Source organism: Myodes glareolus, chromosome X, assembly GCF_982192425.1.
Source record: "Myodes glareolus chromosome X, mMyoGla1.1, whole genome shotgun sequence".
Classification (NCBI taxonomy): Eukaryota; Metazoa; Chordata; class Mammalia; order Rodentia; family Cricetidae; genus Myodes; species Myodes glareolus.
This window is the reverse complement of record NC_142053.1, coordinates 85,147,795-85,165,087: the sequence shown is the minus strand read 5'-3', so window position 1 is coordinate 85,165,087 and position 17,293 is coordinate 85,147,795. Positions and strand designations below refer to the sequence as shown.

At 49.5% G+C, this 17,293-nt stretch overlaps 1 protein-coding gene across 5 annotated transcripts in view; it reads left to right on the top strand.

The window, feature by feature from the left end:
* Nucleotides 1–17,293, top strand: part of Stard8 (StAR related lipid transfer domain containing 8) — a 77,136-nt gene that overhangs the window by 47,294 nt on the left and 12,549 nt on the right. For all 5 annotated transcript variants that reach the window (XM_085684939.2, XM_048417827.3, XM_085684938.2 and 2 more), the window contains one exon: nt 15,701–15,772. In XM_085684939.2, coding sequence (XP_085541065.2) covers nt 15,701–15,772 — 72 coding nt within the window. The remainder of the gene's footprint in view (nt 1–15,700; nt 15,773–17,293) is intronic.

Here is a 17,293-nt window from a genome sequence, read left to right as displayed (position 1 = left end):
ATTGGTGAGTTTTAAATTCCCTCCCACACCGCAACCCCAGATGAGTTTTGAGCCCTGTGCCAGTCATGTGGTTGTTGGTCAAGGGTTTATTGATGCTTTTTTTTTTTCATTTGTGACTCGGGGACTTGACTTGTGTGTGTGTGTGCTTACATACACGGGTTCTTGTAGATGAGAGTCAGTGGATTAGAGGCCTCCAGTCAGGGCCACCATCACAAGTCTCAAGTGCTGGCTTGTGTGTTGAGTTTCCTCTGGCGTGGCCCTCCATGTTGTTGAGGACTTGCATGCTGAGCAGTCGCTGCTCCTGTGTACCACAGCCACAGGCAGGGATTTGAGAACCCAAATGTTAAGTTCTCTAGCAGTCCATGGTGCCACAGAACAAAGAACACAGGATCAGAGGGCTAGACACCTGGAGGTCTAAATCTAGTCTCTCGTTCTCCCAGTGCCTCCAACAGTTTCTTGTTGGTTTTCGCTTGGCCAGATTAAATGAGAGGATTCCGCGCGGAGTGCTTTGTAAGCTACCAGTTGCTATCTAGATGATTAGTCATCAGAGTCAGTCTCAGCTCCAGTTCTCATGGAGGATCCGTGGTTATGAGACACACCCTGGGGAACTCTGCTGTCCACCTTGGGGTTCAGTGGCCTGAGATGTTCCTCAGAGAGGGTTTAAAGACATTGAGAACAATTCTAAGCCTCTTTTTAAAAGGAGAAACAACGACGTAAGTAGATCTCAAGCACCCAATACTCCTTGCTCCTTCACTCCATTTCTTATTACTTTGAAACAAATCCCAGACATGTTATCAGTTCATCTAAAATATGTCAGTATGTCTTGCTAAAAGATAAGGACTTGCGACAAAATAACCACAGCATCCTTATCACACCCAACGTAGTCCCACAGTGTCGCACTCACCAGAGGTTTGGTCACTATTCACATTGTTTCGCCCTAGAGTTCCCAGCAGAGGGGAACTGCTTTTGACTGAGGGGGTGACTGACCAGTGGATGACATTTGATCTGAACCAGAGAAGAGAGGCTAGAAGGGTTAGAGACCCTGGGCTCTTTGTTTTACAAAGATGTCACATTGCCAGTAGCAGATGTTAGCTGCCTCTGGGGGCTCCTGATCCCAAGGTTGACCTGTAGAAGCTTCTTGTAGAAACTCCAGAAACTCTGCCTTCATTCCTCTAGCAGCAAAAGAGAGATTTAATTCCCACTTGCCTCCTGCGCTCAGGGGCCACCCAAGAGTTTGAGGTCAGCAGGCCTGGGAGAATTCCTGGGAGGCTGCTTTCTGTCCAGGCCCCTCCCCAGCTCTGGGACCCTGAGGCCAATTTGAAGCAAAACAGGATGCGTTCAGGATGAGCGTCCTTCCCAGCCTGTCATCTAATCACTAAGGCCCAGCTTGGAGCTTCCTCTTTCATTTATGATAAAAACCCTTCACTGTCTCTCTCTTCCCTCCTTCCCCATTAAGGGTGTGCTGACTTCCTCCATTTCCGGGCCAACCCTCCTCCAGCCCCATGTGGGCAGGGTGAGGCCTCCGCCCTCATCTGCCCCACTGCAGGCTGTCTTGTCAGGGAGAAAGACCCCTGGAATGTCCTGCCTGGCTACAGCTTCTTGCTCTTGGGCTGTCCTTGGGAAAGGAGTGGCCCCTTTCCAACCAGCCTGGGGTCCTGCCACTGCTTGGTTAATAATTGAGCCACATAATAACCACCTTGGAAAGTCACCTCTACAGGATGGCCATTAACTAACTCCCTGTCCACTCCAAGCCTTAAAGGGACCCCATCCTAAACATTTCCATCCTCCCAGAGGGATACTGACAAATATCCAGTCATGAAAACTTCTGGAGCCAATTACAGTTCTGCCCTTCTGTTCTCTGTTTGGACAAACAGAGGTAGCTATTCCTATTGTTTGAAGTATATATACTCACGTTAGATGCCGTTGACTTTTGTGTAGGCTTTAGAATCAGATAGGGATTGAGGTATTTCCCGGAGCCTAAAAGAACAATCAATGACCCTGGTAGCACAAGCTTGTAATCCTAGCTACCTAGGAAGTCGTGGCAAAAGGATAATATGTTGAAGGCCTGCCTGGACTACAGAATAAGTTCAAAAGCCATCTAGACAACCTAGCAAGATCTTGCCTCAAAATAAGGGGGTGGGGCTCAGCTCTCATTCATACCTAGCATGTGTGAGGCCCAGTGTCCAATCCCACATGCTGCTGAGATGGGAAGAGGGGAGAGGGGACTGGAGCCAGTTAGCTGAGAGACTGAGGGCCTCCGGTGTGGAAGATAAAGTCTTTCACCAAGATCCTGTATCTAGACGGGCAGTGGAAGGTGGAAAGAGTCAGGCCACAACCCAGACACAATTTAGAAGGTTCTAGGATGCAAACACTTTTCTATAGTTTCAGACCGAACACAGACACCGACATTTTGTGAGCCCTGTATGTCTAATCGAGCCAGGAACTTGGCCTCTGTTTCTGTCTCTGAGTGGCTTCAGGAAAATGCATGTGTCAGCCCTGGGCCTCAATTTCTACATCTATAACTTGGGTGGGACAGGTAGATGGGCTCAGGGTTTCCCAGCTCCCTTCCAGCTGTGCAAGCTTGTGTTTCCACTTAACACCTTTTGCTTATCCCCAGGGTGATATGGGTCTGGCTACAAATTCTCCCAAGCCCAGCCACTACATCTGCATGGCCTGGGCCAGGTTGGGATGTCTGAGTCCACTACTGCCACAGCTGGGGTTCTCTCAGCCTTGGACAGTTTGCTCCCTAGCTCCTCCCCATGTTTGCATCTGTCCTAGGAGGTCTCCCTCTGGCCCATTCAGTCACAAGTTAATGAGTGACTTTTCCCTCTGGGGAATAGGAGCCCAAGGTGTTCCTGAGATCTCAGGGCTGTGTGGGAATCAGGGGAGGGTTTGGCCTGTTGCAGTCACCTTTATTTTGTTTCCTCACAATCTCCCCTAGAGGTAGGTATGCAAACAGAGTCCGGGAAGCAGGGCCTTTGGAGCACACAAGGCCCACACCTTCTCAAGCTAGATTCTCAACCCCCAGTGCTTGTCTAGGAGCTATTCAGCTGGCTTCAGCACCCTGGAGCAATGTAAGTCGCAAGCTGCTGCTTCCCATCAGTGGGATGACTGCATGTTTTGTCTCCTGTTGACTTAATAGTTTCGCCTTGAGGCTTTTAACCCTGAGACCCAGTTCTGCCCCTTGGAACTGACTACCACCCCCTTTTCTCTCTGCCTTCTGAAGTCTGAAGACAGAGCGGACCCCTCTGTTTTCTTCAGGCTACCCGTCTCAGCTCCTGCAAATACTCCTTTGGGGCCTGGGTCGGCCTCCTTCTCAGCCTCGTCATTGTCCCCACTACATGCCCCTTTTTTTGGTGGCCCTTTTAGCAGTAGGGTATACCTGATTCTTCTCTGTTTCTTTTCACTCTGAACCTTTCAGGATGACCATCTTAATAAGCCCTCTCTAGTGATCCCACCAGGCAGATGCTAAGACCCCAGAATCTTGAGACATCTTAGACCATCCTGTCCAGGTGCTTTGTTGTTCGGGTTCAGTATGCAAAGTTGGGGAACCATTGGGAAAGCAAGGACTTTCTCTTAGTGTCTGTCATCTTCCTTGACAGAGGACAAGGTTGTTGAGATAGATATTCAGCTAAAAGTGCTGATTATAATGTAGCCTGTTTGGGGGGCTTTAAACACTCTGCTTTTCTGCCATTTGCCCTCTGCAACTGGTGGGGAGGAAGGAAAGGTGGGCATTTTAGGGAGTTCTGAGGCAGAAATGGGTGTGAGCCATGCCTACAGTGGGGACTACAAGAGTGAATCAGGCAGAGAGAAATACCAGCTCAGTCATCCCTTCCTGTGACAAGCAATGATGACAGCAGTCAGTCCCGTTCCTTTAGTTTCCAGGACCCTTTCACTTCCATGGTCCCTCTGTGTTCTCAGAACAGCCCAGCAAAGTAGCTGCCCTGATCCCTTCAATGTGATCTTTGGGAAACCCATCTGAGGCTCAGGAGAAGAGAACACCTTCCAATGGGGCAATATTTGGATCCCAGGTCACGACACTCGGCTCTCCCTGTTTTTCTCAAACCACCCCCACACTCAAGGCAGCTGAGGCTGACTCGGCAGCGTCCTCATCACAGAGGATCCTCTGCCTCGCCTGCAACTCTGTTCCTGTGGTAGAAGGAGCAACCTCCAGGGGAGGTGGCCTGGGATTTCCTGTCCTTTATCTGGACTGGCCAAAGACTGGCCTGTCTGAAGTATGTACTTGTGGCCCACCATTTTGCTGTAAGCTGAGTTCAAATCAGGCGGGGCAGGGTCAGGGATGCTGTCGGAAGGGCTTGGCTCTAGACAGGTGGCATATGCAGCCTATACCTCAGCAAGGCCTTCTCAATGGACAAAAAAAAAATAGAGAGATTGAAGGATGTGGCTCGGTTGATAAAAAGCTTGCCCAGCATGCACGAGGTCCTGTCTACAACTCCCTGTACTACATAAACCAGTTGTGCTGACATGCTCCTGATCCTAGGGCTTGGGAGGCAGAGCAGGAGGATCAGAGGTTGAAGGTTTATCCTCAGCTACATAGCAAATCTGATGCCAGCTTGGAATATATAGGACCCCATCAAAAGGAAAGAAAGTGAAGGAAAGAATGGCATGTGGGAAAGGCCCGGAGTGGAGCAGAGCTCTCTACACAAGGTGTTCTGAACAAGAGGCTGTTGTGAGATGTGAGCTCTTGGTCGGTAGTCTCATACAAAGCCCTGGGTGGCTTCACATCTCTGAGCCTGCGCTTGCCAACAACAAGGAGACGTGTACCTGACTCCCAAGGCTGTCCAGCTATGTAAATAAAGTGTCCGTGCAGTTGCCGCTAAGTAGTCCTTGGTGCAGCCTTGTTACTCCACTGTCTTTCACTGACCTGGGGTTAGGCAGGACTCCAGGGTACCACTTCTGTACATGGGGTTTGGACTTCCTGTGACTTGAGATTCTATCACGTCTAGGAAACTTCTCTTGTAGGGCTTCTTCCTCTGGTCATCTTTGGTGGCATTTGTGACATTGCAGCAGACTGTGGTAATGAGAATGCAATCATAGTGACCTCTTCTAAATCCTTGACACATTTTTACCATACTTAGCTCCTGTGACGATTCTGTGAGGCAGTTAAAGCTATGACATATAAAGAAGACGAGTAAGAAGCAATTAAAGAAAAGACATGTCCAAGGTCAGACAACTGAAGGGGAGGGATAAAATGAGGACCTAGGTGTTCTGACGATACCTCCCGTAACCTTAATGGCAGACTCCTTCTAGATGCTTGGCCTGGAGGCAAGGGCATCGGTTTACACCGCTCTTCTCCCTCCAAGTGCTCATCATATCTAGAAGCAACTCGTCTTTCTGGGCATTCAGTCCCCAAACCACTGGCCTACTGGCTCTGCCCCGCCACCCCCATCTCTAAGGTAGAAGGAGGAAAACCATGAAATCTTGGGATAGAGACTCTAAACTAGAGCTTCACTGGAGTTGGGAAGGGCCTGTAGGAGGGTTTGGGGGTGGTTCTGGCATTGGCACTAGGTCTGCTTTATTAGCACCTTCTTGCACTGAGGATGGGGAGCAGGGGGCTGGGTGTCATGGGAAGAAGAGACACTTTAATGTGCTGTCTTGACAACCGGTTGCATTATTTAGAAAGTGTGGGTGGGTAGGGGCAGGGAGAAGGCTGGGTGGATTAACACTTGTGAGATCTCTTCAGCTCATGTGGCCCATGCTTGTATTGGGATTATGTGGGTGGGGGAGTTACCCAGAACATCTAACCTCCCCACCACCAGCAAGTGTACCCATCTTAGACTTTTCGGGGGTTGCAAGCTTCCTTCCTTAGGTCGTGCTAGCTGCCAGCTCCCCTGCTTTGGAGTTTGTTCCCTGTTATCTTGTCTCCAAAACAAGCTTCAGGGGTGCCTCAAAGGAAAGTTTGTCTTAGTCTCTGCTTTCCTGAGGCAGATGCGCCAGGCACCATCTCTGGTTAAATACACTGGGAGAGCTCTGCTTCTGTTGTAGTTTCTGACCTCGGTGCCTAGCATACGGCCTGGTACTCATGTACCATTACTTGAATACATCCATGGTTCATAGGGATGGCCTTAGAGGGGAAATCCAAGAGGGGCTGAAATGGGAACCCATGGGCAGAAAGGGTTCTGGCATTTAGGCATGTTCCTTGCTCCATCTGTCCCCCAGTAGACCCCTGCCCTTTCACAGTGTCGGGCTCGTTTGTGCAGTAGTCATTTCTTGCTTTGGACAGGGTTGTTGGGACCACCAAATGGAATGCGAGATGATTTAGTGATTTTCTCATAGATGGGAACTATTTCAGGCTAAGGGTTCGTACTGGGCATGTGGGGAGCACAGGTTGGGGCCAGTGAGATCAGTGGGAGGCCAGTGGTTAGCCCTGTTTTCAGCACCCCAGATACCTAGGCACATACCCTCCACCATGCACATACAGGATAAATGGGCTGTTATCTCATTTGATCTTTGCAAAAACCATCATCTTGGTTCTGTGATCACAACCCTATTTCAGAGGTAAAGGCAGTGAGGCACAGGGAAACTTTGCAGCCCAAGGAATACCATCTGTGCAGTCCTTGGGTGGAAAGACAGTAACTCTTCAGTAACTATTAGTGTCTGCTATTCATTGCTGTTAATTGTTAAATTTTGGTATCATCCATATTGCCTAATATGAGCACAGTCCACTAACAAGGCACAAAACCAGGATGGAAAGCAGCTGTGTCTTCAGGGTGTCAACCTCAGTCTTCCCACCTTACCTCACAATGCTGTCCGGGCAGGCCTTTTACAGCCGTTTGGAGTTCTCTTCCCTATGGTCCTGCCGTGACCCCAGCACTCACATGGTCAGCCCTACCCCTGGCCACGTGCACACCCCAGCCCTCTCTCTTGCTGGCTTCAGGACTGAAGGGAGCAGTCGCGTCTGCTCGCTTCTTGAAGAGGTCACTTCTTTCAAGGCCCATTTCCTTTCTGTCAGAGACAATTTTTTTTTCTGGATCCCAGGGTGGGGCCAGGCTACTTTAAGGCATTTCCTGCCCAGGAGTTTATATTTGGCTTCAGCAAAAGGAAAGGGAAATAGGCAAGGGGAGTAGGATGAAGAGGTGGTGGCCCGGGGTCAAAATAAGCCAGCACTGAGACTTGGCGGGCCCAGAGAGGGACAGAAGAGGGAATGAGAGCTCACGAATGTTTCAGGTGAACCTTATTGCCTATACTTAAGCTAAGTTGAAGAACTAATAGCTCCTCCGGGGTAGAATGCCACCACCCTTAGGCAGAGCTCATTTTCTGGTCTCCTACCTGGATGTTCCCGAGTCTTTGCTTTCTGCCCCAGGGCATGGCATTCTGCCAGGCAGTGCCACCTAATAGTACAGTGCCCGCTGTAAGCTTCAAGTAGATGCTCTGGTTCCTACTGTGGGGATAACAGAAGCTAGGGCCAGAAGCAGGGTCACTGTTAAGTTGGGAAGCAGAGCTTCCTGTCTGGGCGTTGCCAGAACATTCAGTATCCCTTATCACACAGCCTTGGGAGCACCCAGACAAATAGAAGCCAGTGAACCGGGGCTACCAGTCAAATGGGGAAGGCAGGCTTTACACGCTGATGGATGTAGACAGTCAGGGAGGCCTCGTGGACCGGGATGCTCACTCTAATCTGAAACTTGGGTGTCTGTTTAGAGTGGACCAGTTTCTGCCCTAGGTTTTGTGCGGTGAGAAGATGATTAGGTTGCAGAGTAGGAGAGTGACTAGGTCGGGACTGGAATCTTTGGGAGGAGAAGCTAGTAGGATAACATGTTGACAGGGGAGACTGGAAACTAGAGACAGAGAGAGCTGAGGCACTCTAGGCGTGAGACTCTATCTAGAACATAGTTGTGTATGGGAAGCCTGACCATTTAGTGGGTGTGCTTGTTAGAAGCCGATGACTCAATCAGGAGGAAACAGGAGGACAAGGTGTTCGTTGGCTTTTGAGGCAAGAACATCAGCAGAGCTTTTCCCTCCCATTCCCTTTTGGGGTGCCTAAGACCAAACACATCTTCCTCTACAATCCAGGGCAGCTCCTCCACTGAACCACCCATTGCCATTGCCACTCAAGAGGTTGGGGGATAGCAACCAGAAGATGAGAAACTAGGTTCAGAGAGAGGTAGGGGCTTCCCTAATATTACACACAAGTTGGAAGGGGAGCTAAAACTATCAAGTGGTTTGCCTGCCCTTCAGGCCAAAGGTTTGGGCCCAGACGGCAGAGGAGAGCGGCTCCTGCGGCTCTAGCATTCTGCCTTAGACTAGTTTGGTTGGCATCTCTTGCCTCTAGGCTGGAGACTAGAATGGTAGAATAGCACATAGCTTATTAAAACAAACATCTTTCCTTGTTGGTGGTGACCTTTCAGAGCACCTGGGACTAAGTTGGGGACAGGAGCCCCTGGGGGCAAGAAAGCTAATAGAGCAACTGCAGCAGAGCAGGTGGCAGCTTTGACCTTCACTGTCCCAGGGAAACCCTGGGTTGGGTAGGAATGTCAACTGACTGCTTTGGCCCCGCTGTGTCAATTGCTAGCCTGGGAGACCACAGGCCTGGCTGCCTCTGGACCCAGATTCTCAAATAGCCCCAATGAGCCAGGATTGACTTAACCTCATAGCTCATGCAAGTCTTATTTAGAGCTGCTTACAAGACTCAAACCAGTACTTTGGGGAGTGGGAGAGGAGCCCGAGCACTGTGCTTGGGGGGCTTGTGTGATTTTCATATATATATAGACCTCCATACCACAGCTTCCACCTCACCAGCTGACCCGTAAAGTCAAGAGATCTCCACTGATAGAGGTAGCTATGCTTCACCTCACCACCACATTGGTAGGCTGCCTGAGGTGTCTTGGCAAGACTGCAATTGACCCTTCGGACACCTTCTCCCTCACAACTAGTTGGAGTGATCAAAAACGGCTCCAGAAATTGTCAACTGGGAAGGGAATTTGTCCTTGGATGCGAGTCCTTTTGGTAGAGACTCTGAGGTTTACCCAGTGAGCAGGTGCAGACGTGAAGGGTCTGAGGGGAGGTACTTTAGCGGTTCTGCACATACACACTAGCTAGCCCCAAACTTCAGTGGCTTGAGAGCTTGCTACCACCCTCTCCCATATAGCCCTCCCAAGCTGCTTGCTTTGTAGGTTCTTCATTTGTGACAGGAAGACTCCAAAAGTATTGCTCACATGGCCCGAGGAGCTTGGCATCCAGCTGCAGTTCCGGCAGAGACTCGGGCTGGCATCTGAACAGGTGCAGTAGGGCCCCAATCCTGCCCTACGACCTAGCAAGCAGAAGGCCAGCCAGTGTCTAGTACTGCCAAAGTAGGCCGGCTGAAGTACAGCGGCCCTTGCCGTGGTGCCCCTCCAGTGAGGTTTGGAATGTGGGATGGGAGCTATTTTTGTCTTGTCTCCCTTCCTCCCTGCTCCTCCTTCTCCTGCCAGAACTGAGTTAGAGTGGCCATTCCAGCTAAGAGCGCCAGTGGTAGAGGGTGGCTGTGGATGTGCCGGGCCTTTCACTTGGCAGGGATTTATCCACCTTCTTCCACCTCATGGTCAAGAAGGGAAGTCTCCGTGGCCCCAGAATACCTGACAGTTGAATGAAGACCTTTTTCTCTCTATCCCAAAGAGGTAGAAAAGCCAGCTAGTCACCTGTCACAACATCTCTTGGCTGCACCTCTACGAGTCACATTCCTGTGCTAAGCTCAAAGGCTAGGTGGGTAAAGTGTGCTCATAAGAAGGACATGGAAGGAACAATTGGGGCCAGTGCCAAAGATGGTAGCTTCTGTGCTACAAAGTCCCCTCTCGAGGCCATTCTGTCTTAAAAATGCTCCTCTCCAGGGGTGACGAGTGAGAACAGGAAATGCACCTTGGATCAGTCAAGAGAAATGAACTGAAAAATTTTGAGACAGGACTTAGCATCTCCTAGCTCCAGTACAGGGCCTGTAGTGATATGCAGCTCCGTGACCTGCCTCCCTCTCCTCGTCCAACCCAGGGCTTCACAGAGCCTACCCTGGGAACTTACATTGTTCTATAGACAGCGCTATCCCAGTACCCTTGGAATACTAGCTTTTCCTCCTGTTCCCACTAAGAGTGGAAGAGACCAGCCTTGATACCAGACCCTGCTTATGAGGTATCCGACCTATGACGGGGGTCATGAGGTTTGAGATGCCTTACCAAACAGGAAGCTAGTAAGTAAGGTAAAAGAGGCCACTATGTCTTTTGAAAGACAGGAACAGTCAGCTAATGATTTGATTAAGTGACCTTCACAAACAGCCACAGACTCCTTCCCCTCTCCCCACCATAGGCACTCCTATTAGTGTGGGTCTACTCTCTTGTTTGTACCCTCAAGACCTGAAGCAAGCTTCGACCAGTGGCTGGAACATGCCTGATTCTGGCCTCTGGAGAGCATCTTTCCAGGGCGCTCTCTCTCTCTCTCTCTCTCTCTCTCTCTCTCTCTCTCTCTCTCTCTGTGTGTGTGTGTGTGTGTGTGTGTGTGTGTCTATTTCTCTGGCCAAGTTTTTTTATCTTTCCCATACTCTGGAACCACCTGCAGAACTCCCAGAAGCAAAGAAACAAATAAAATGCAACTTTGTCCCAAGAGATTCGATTTTAATTAGTCAGGGCACTGGCATTTTTCACATCTTCCCAGGAGCTAATGGGCACATAGAGTAGAAGGTGATGGAGAAATCTACCCAAGGGCAGTTACTACCCATGAGCAGTACCTAGTAAGAGACAATTTCATGTCAGTCCTTGGGACGTCTGTTTGTTCCCTGCCTCGGGCCCATTATCTTACCTGGCGCCCAGGCCTGAGATGGGCTTTTTTGGTTGAGAAAGAGAAAAAAAGAACCTGGAGCCTGGGGAGCTCCTTTGCAGACCACTGAGCATCTCAACAGAAGGACCTTAATTTACGGCAGATACACATGTGAAGAGGGGTACCCATCCTTGGACTAAGGTTCATGCTGTTGGCTGAGTGAGGCCTTGCTTGCCTCTTGGAACATAGTTGCCTGGTACCTTATCTGTTCCTCTTAGTTCTCCTTTCTCATCTCCCTGTAACGAACACAGCATCTCCATGAGCCTTAAAGTCTCAGGAGGTTACAAAGTTCAAACAGCCTTACCCAAACTAGCTCTGTGTAATGGTAACTTTCGTTTGTCACATTTAAAGCCAGCAAAGGAAGACTGTGGGTGTCTGGCTCAGCTGCAGAGCGCTTGCCTAGCCTGGACAAATGAGGCCCTGGATTCTATCTCCAGCACAGAAACAAACAGGAAGAGGAGGGGAGGAAGGAGAGGAGGAGGAGGACCACTAAAGGTTTGATCACACCCGTGTGGTAACCAAGGAAGTTGGCGGCAGACTCTTTTTTTTCCTTTTATTGAAAATAGATTCTTTTCTCATACAATATATCCTGATTACAGTTTTCCCTCCCTCTACTCCTCCCAGTTCCTCCCCCCTCCCCTCCCCTCCCCTCTGGATCCACTCCCTTTCTGTCTCTCATCAGAAAAGAACAGGCTTCTCAGAAATAACAACCAAGCATGACAAAATAACATATAATAAAATGAAGCAAAACCTATCATATTGAAGTTGGACATGGCAACCCGACTGGAGGAAGAGTCAGAGACCCTCTCATTTTCACAGTTGGGAGTCCCATAAAAATACTAAGCTAATGGCTATAATATATATGCAGAGGACCTACTGCGGACCCGTGTAGCCCTGTGCTTGCTGCTTCAGTCTCTGGGAGCTCATATGTGCCTCGCTTAGTTGATTCAGAGGGCCTTGTTCTAGCAGGAATCTTTGATCCCCTTTGTATAAATGTGGCAACCATAGTTTAGAGAGGGAAGCCAGGTGCCCACAATGATTTAAGCAGTAAGCAGGGGAGCTGACTTGATTAGAATTTCCCCTTCAATCTAGTCGTCGCTGTTAGGCAGTATCTTCTTTGGCAGATATTGGTCCTTTTTTCCCTGAGTGTGTGAAATTTCCCCGTGTTCATAGAATGTCAGCAACAGGATGCCTGCTTTTCACCTGGATCCCTCCTCTGCATAAACATGCTCTGTGCTAAGAGGATCTATGGTGTATGACTTGTATGCATGGAGGTGCATATATTATCACTGGCTTCTGAAGGCTTCCGCTATACTGCTTTGTGGTACCCCCTTCTTTTGTGACACTCTGTAAAGTACACTAGTGGGTTGACCTGTGAGCCCAATTCCTCTCTGGAGCTTCCTATTTTCCTGTGCCCTGACTCTGAAGCTTATATAAGTTAGGCACCTCCCCAGGGAGAGAATCTGAGCTTTCATATAGATGGAATCCAGTTTGGGCCAGCTGAATGCTGTTACTGACCTGTCCTGGCTTTGGCCAGAGCACCAGCTGCAGAATACACCAGTTGAAATGGCTGGCGGTTATTCTCTGGAATCTGCACATCTGGACACAGAGGTTAGGGCCAGGGGCTACAGACATTCCTGCCTCACTCGCCTCAGCCTGCCCAGTGTCACTCTTCCTGTTGGGCACATAAGCCAGATCTCGGTCTGGGCTGTGCTGGTTCCAGCCTCAGGTGAGTTGACTTTCATGTAGGTGGGGGTGGGAGGTCACCCCTGGCCTAGTCTGACAGGCTGGGACATGTTAGATGGATGAAGCAAAGTACTTTAGTTCACCCCTTAATCACCAAGACATGTGTCCCTGACTGCTCCATCTGAGAGGGAGCCTCGGGGCCCACAGGCCTTCCTGAGATGGTGCATTGTCAGAAGTCAGTGTCCCTGACATCCTGCTCGCTAATAACCCATTACATTCTCTGGATTCCTGCTCTGGAGGGCTGCTGAGGAATTCAGTCCTGAGACCTACCTCAGACTCCTTTGCTCCTTTCTTTGTCTTGCAGCCCCTCCAAAGTCTTTGCTGCTTTACCTCACTTCCCTGGACCATTTGGCTCCAATTCTGAGATTGGTGGGACTCATTCTTCAGACACAGAAGCTCAGGTTGGCCAGGCCACTTTCTCCAGTTCTCCCTTTTATTTGGGACTTTCAAAACCAGATCTGGGAGGGGCCACAGTTATTGAGTGCTTGGCATAGTGTGCCAATGGCTTTTCTCTTCCCTCATGTTTTACTTAATGCTCCTTTTAGTGGAGGCAATAGAGAGAGGTATAACTTGCTCGTTGTCAGAGTTGGTGACTGGCAACATCAGGATTTGAACACAGGCCTGTGATTTCACTAAACAAGAAGGAGCAGAAAACAATTTGTCAGAACTGAGAATTGGTTCCTTGCTTGTCTGTAGTCTGAGGACTGGTAATGTAATATCGTGGGAACATGGAATTAAATGATCAGGATTGTAGCTTCAGTTATGATATTCAATTCTGGGTTACACTGGATACTTTGTCTTTATTTTGTATGTGCTTGCACACTATAGCTTGAAATAATATTAATGCAGGGCTAGTGAGAAGCACACACACAGAGAGAGAGATAGATAGATAGATAGATAGATAGATAGATAGATAGATAGATAGATGTGTTCCTGGCATGCAGAGAACTAGTGACCATACCAAACTTGCTACCCTTTAGAGGTCACTGTCTCTTGTCCTCGCCTCTCTGGAAAGTCTGACCTTGTCCATTCTTCAGATTTTTCTTTTCCTCCTAATGACAGGAAAACAAAGCTGTTGCCATGCAGGGTGCTCAGATCCTAGAAGCGCCTTCTGTTGGGTGCAAACAGAGGACAAGGAAGTGATTGTGGCACCCAGCTTAGCTGTCCTAGCAGACAAACCATATGCTTCAGCCGCTCCCTTACTTGGCATAGGTAGTCCCTTCATCTTTACCCTTCCTTTGGTCCTGAACCACTGGCCTGGGGAGGTGAATCTTTTACCAGATCTGCATCGCCCCCTGTCAGACAAGCTGAGGTACTGCTAGCAGACTTCTGCCCCCACCCAGAAGCCTCACAGAGGAACTGCTCTTTGGAAGTTGCACTACAAGGACACACACAGAGATGCGGGTGCACACATGGACCAAGAATCCTGCATGTGTAATATAGGTACACTATCCTGTTCTGATCCCCGTGGCTCGAAACCGTGAGAAGATTTGGTTGTAGCTAGATGCTGAGTTGATGCATGCACTTGGAGAAATGCACAGATGCTCACCCCTGCTCTACCCGTTTGGCCCAAAGCTTGACAGCACACCAAAGCTTGCCAGACATCCTCTTTCCCTCGCCACAATTCTCACCTGTGTGATCCTTGGAGGGATTTATTATGATTTTTGATACCTCCCCCACCATGCTCTTCTCTTCCTTGTCTACTTGCATTTCTGAATAAGTGTTTTAGAAGTCCCTTTTGTCATCAATCCTGGCTGCCAGGGTCTCCTTCTAGGAGCACTAAGAAGATAGAGCTCTTCCTGTCTTGGAAAAAAAACAAACAAACCAGCAGTCTCCTTAGAGTCCTTTGGTCAGCAGGGCCACTAAGCACACTCTAAAGAAATGGAGGGAATATTGAGGACAAGACTCCATGGTCAGAGTAGCTCTTCTGAGACCAGCAGGTTCCCCTGGTCTCTGCCAAGCCCACAGTGCCGCAGTCGACGGTTGCAGGATCCCCCATCCCGGGCAGTACCTTGGCAACACCTGCTTGGGGAAGAAGTAGCTGCTGCTGCATAGCCCCGGGACTCTGCTGCTAGTGACCAGGACGGTCTCCTCTGTGTCTCCAGTCTGGCTGTCTGTTGTATCCAGCTCTGTCATCTGCTCCCACAGCAGAAGAAAAAGGCCAACCTAGATATTACCCTCCAAGACCCCCAGAGGCCAGCACTGTGACAGTCTAAGGTTCGACACTGGAGTGTTCCACAAGTAGGCTTGAGCCCATAAGGAGAGGCAGGAGTGCTCTGGGACGTCCCCTGCAAAAGGAGAACTGGACATTAACGAGTAGGTGGGGAAGGAAAGGAAGCTGTTGTCACAAGGGCTGGAAAGCCAGAGGAGAGTCAGACCTAACTTGGACTCTGGGGCCGGCACTACCACTCTGTCAGCTGTGAGACTGTAGGCAAGTCTCCTCTCCCATCCTGTCCACTTTCTTCCCCTCTTCTCGGTGTCTCAAGCTCAGGCTGGTCTTGAATTCACAACCCGCCTACCTCTACCTTCTGAATTCTGGGATTATAGGTGTGTCTTGTGCCTGACTTGAGTCATTTCCTTTCCGAGTTTGTTAATATGGCGGTTACAGTGAGAACAGTCGAACCTTCTTCACAGGTGATTATGGCTGAAATGAGATTTGCCTCTCAGAAGGCTGGGTGACGGTAGCTGTGCTAGCGACAAAGGAAGTAGAAAGTACTGTTGGACATCTCATATCTCCTTGCTGAACTAGGATGCTCTCTCTAGGGCTGGAAGACTGGCAGTTCTAGCTGCTGATGGTGGTGGTGTGTTTTGGGCTAGGTCATGGGTAGGGAGCATGGGAGGGATTTGCAACAGGCCGGGAATGAGGTTCAGGAAAGTTGTGGTTGACACGGGAAATGGAATCAAGGGAGCAGAGGGTGCCTCATTGGCCAATCACATTGTATCTTCCTTGCGATTCCTGAACCATCAGAACTAGGTATGCTTGCCTACTGGATGTGAGGCAGTATTCACCCAGTACCATGCTATTCTTTTTTTTTTTCCTCTGGAGTTCACTTTGTAGACCAGGCTGTCCACAAACTCACAGAGATCCACCTGCGTCTGCCTCTCAAGGGTTGGGATTAACTCTGCCTGTTTCTTTTCCTCTGTTCTGTTTTAGAAGCGGAAGCCAAAAAAGCATGTGAATGGCTTCGGGCAACAGGATTCCCTCAGTATGCTCAGCTTTTTGAAGGTAAAGCTTGGTTGTTCTCCCTATCCTATTCCAAAACTTGCTTTCTCCGACATACAGCTCTTCTTCATCTGCAAAATGGGTAGAATACATGCTCACTGCAGCCACACAAACCCCCGTGTCTCCCGATCCCCACCAGCTTTGTGCAGTGACTACTCCCGAAGCTCGGGACCCTTGGGAGAGTACTCTCATCAGCTTCCAGCTCTGGTGCCAGCTGTGTTTTAGAGGCTCACCGTGTGTACCCTGATGACAATGGGAAGGAGGAAGTTTGCATCCTTGTGGCTCATGTGGGACCCCACTTTGCCCACAGCAATAACCTCATTTCTGTTTTACTTCGTTTCTCTTTGTTTTTTCTGGGTTTTGTTCTTGATGCTTGCTCCTTCGTCCCTGTTGTTCACGTACTCCTGCTCACCCTGGCTTCACCCCTACTTCATCCTGTCAGGTTCACCCATGACCTCCATGGCTACTTCCCAACCCTCATTTTACTCTTTTTTCTCCATAGTATTCGGCACTGGCAGCCACTCTCTCTCGTCTTCTGAAATACCTCCGCCTGCCTCTTAATCTCTGGCTACTGCCCTCTATCTATTTGCTGAATCTGCTTCCTCTAACTGGCATCTAAATATTAGGGTATCCCAGGACTCAGTCCAGACCCTTTGCTTTCTCCGTGTTTATTTGCTCGAAGATGCTCATTCATCTTTCCTGTGAGAGCTCCTGAATGGGTCTGTCCAGACCTTGTTTCAGAGCTTCTGGTTCATCCAATCAGCCACCAACTCAATGTCTTTACGCTGAGATCCAGCAGGTGCCTCTGAGATCTGCCTAAAACAACTCTGTCCACTCTGTTGCTCGGGTTCCATATGGCCAGGAGTTACCCTTGAATTCCCTTCTTCCCCATGGTTAGATGTCTGTCCTGCTAGTCTTTTCTTCTTCCAGAGTGAATGCATTCCCTAACACCTCCATTCCCAGGCCTGCTGCGCACCACCACTGCTCACCCAGACTAACACACCAGGATCCTTCTTTGAACTCCATGCTTCACTTTCGGTGCCCCAGACCTGTCCACCACAGCCTGTGACCATGTGGCTCATGTGCTCTGATGAGAGGAATATAAGTACAAATATTGCACCCTGGCTGACCTGGCTCTCCTTTATTGGCTACACCATTGACTCCTGTCTACTCCCTGCTCCCACCCTGGTCTCTCCCTCATCAGAACCTTGGTATTCGTGTTATTTCTGGCTGAAACTTGTTCTAGTTTCTCTGCTTAGCCAGCTTTTTCTCAGCCTTCAGGCATTCTGTCTCAGAAATCTCCCCCAGAAAGGCCTGGACTGACTCCATCTCATTAAGTAGCCATACCTGCCCCAGCCTTTATTTACTCTGTCACCCTGGATGAGGTTTGTCATGGTGTTTGTGTTATCTGTGGTTTGTGTATTGCTTACTGCCTATTACCTGTGTGAGTGTAAATTCCTTGAAGGCAGGGACCCCAATTTTGTGTTCTTCACTACTGCCTTGCACAGTACCTGGCATGAACTG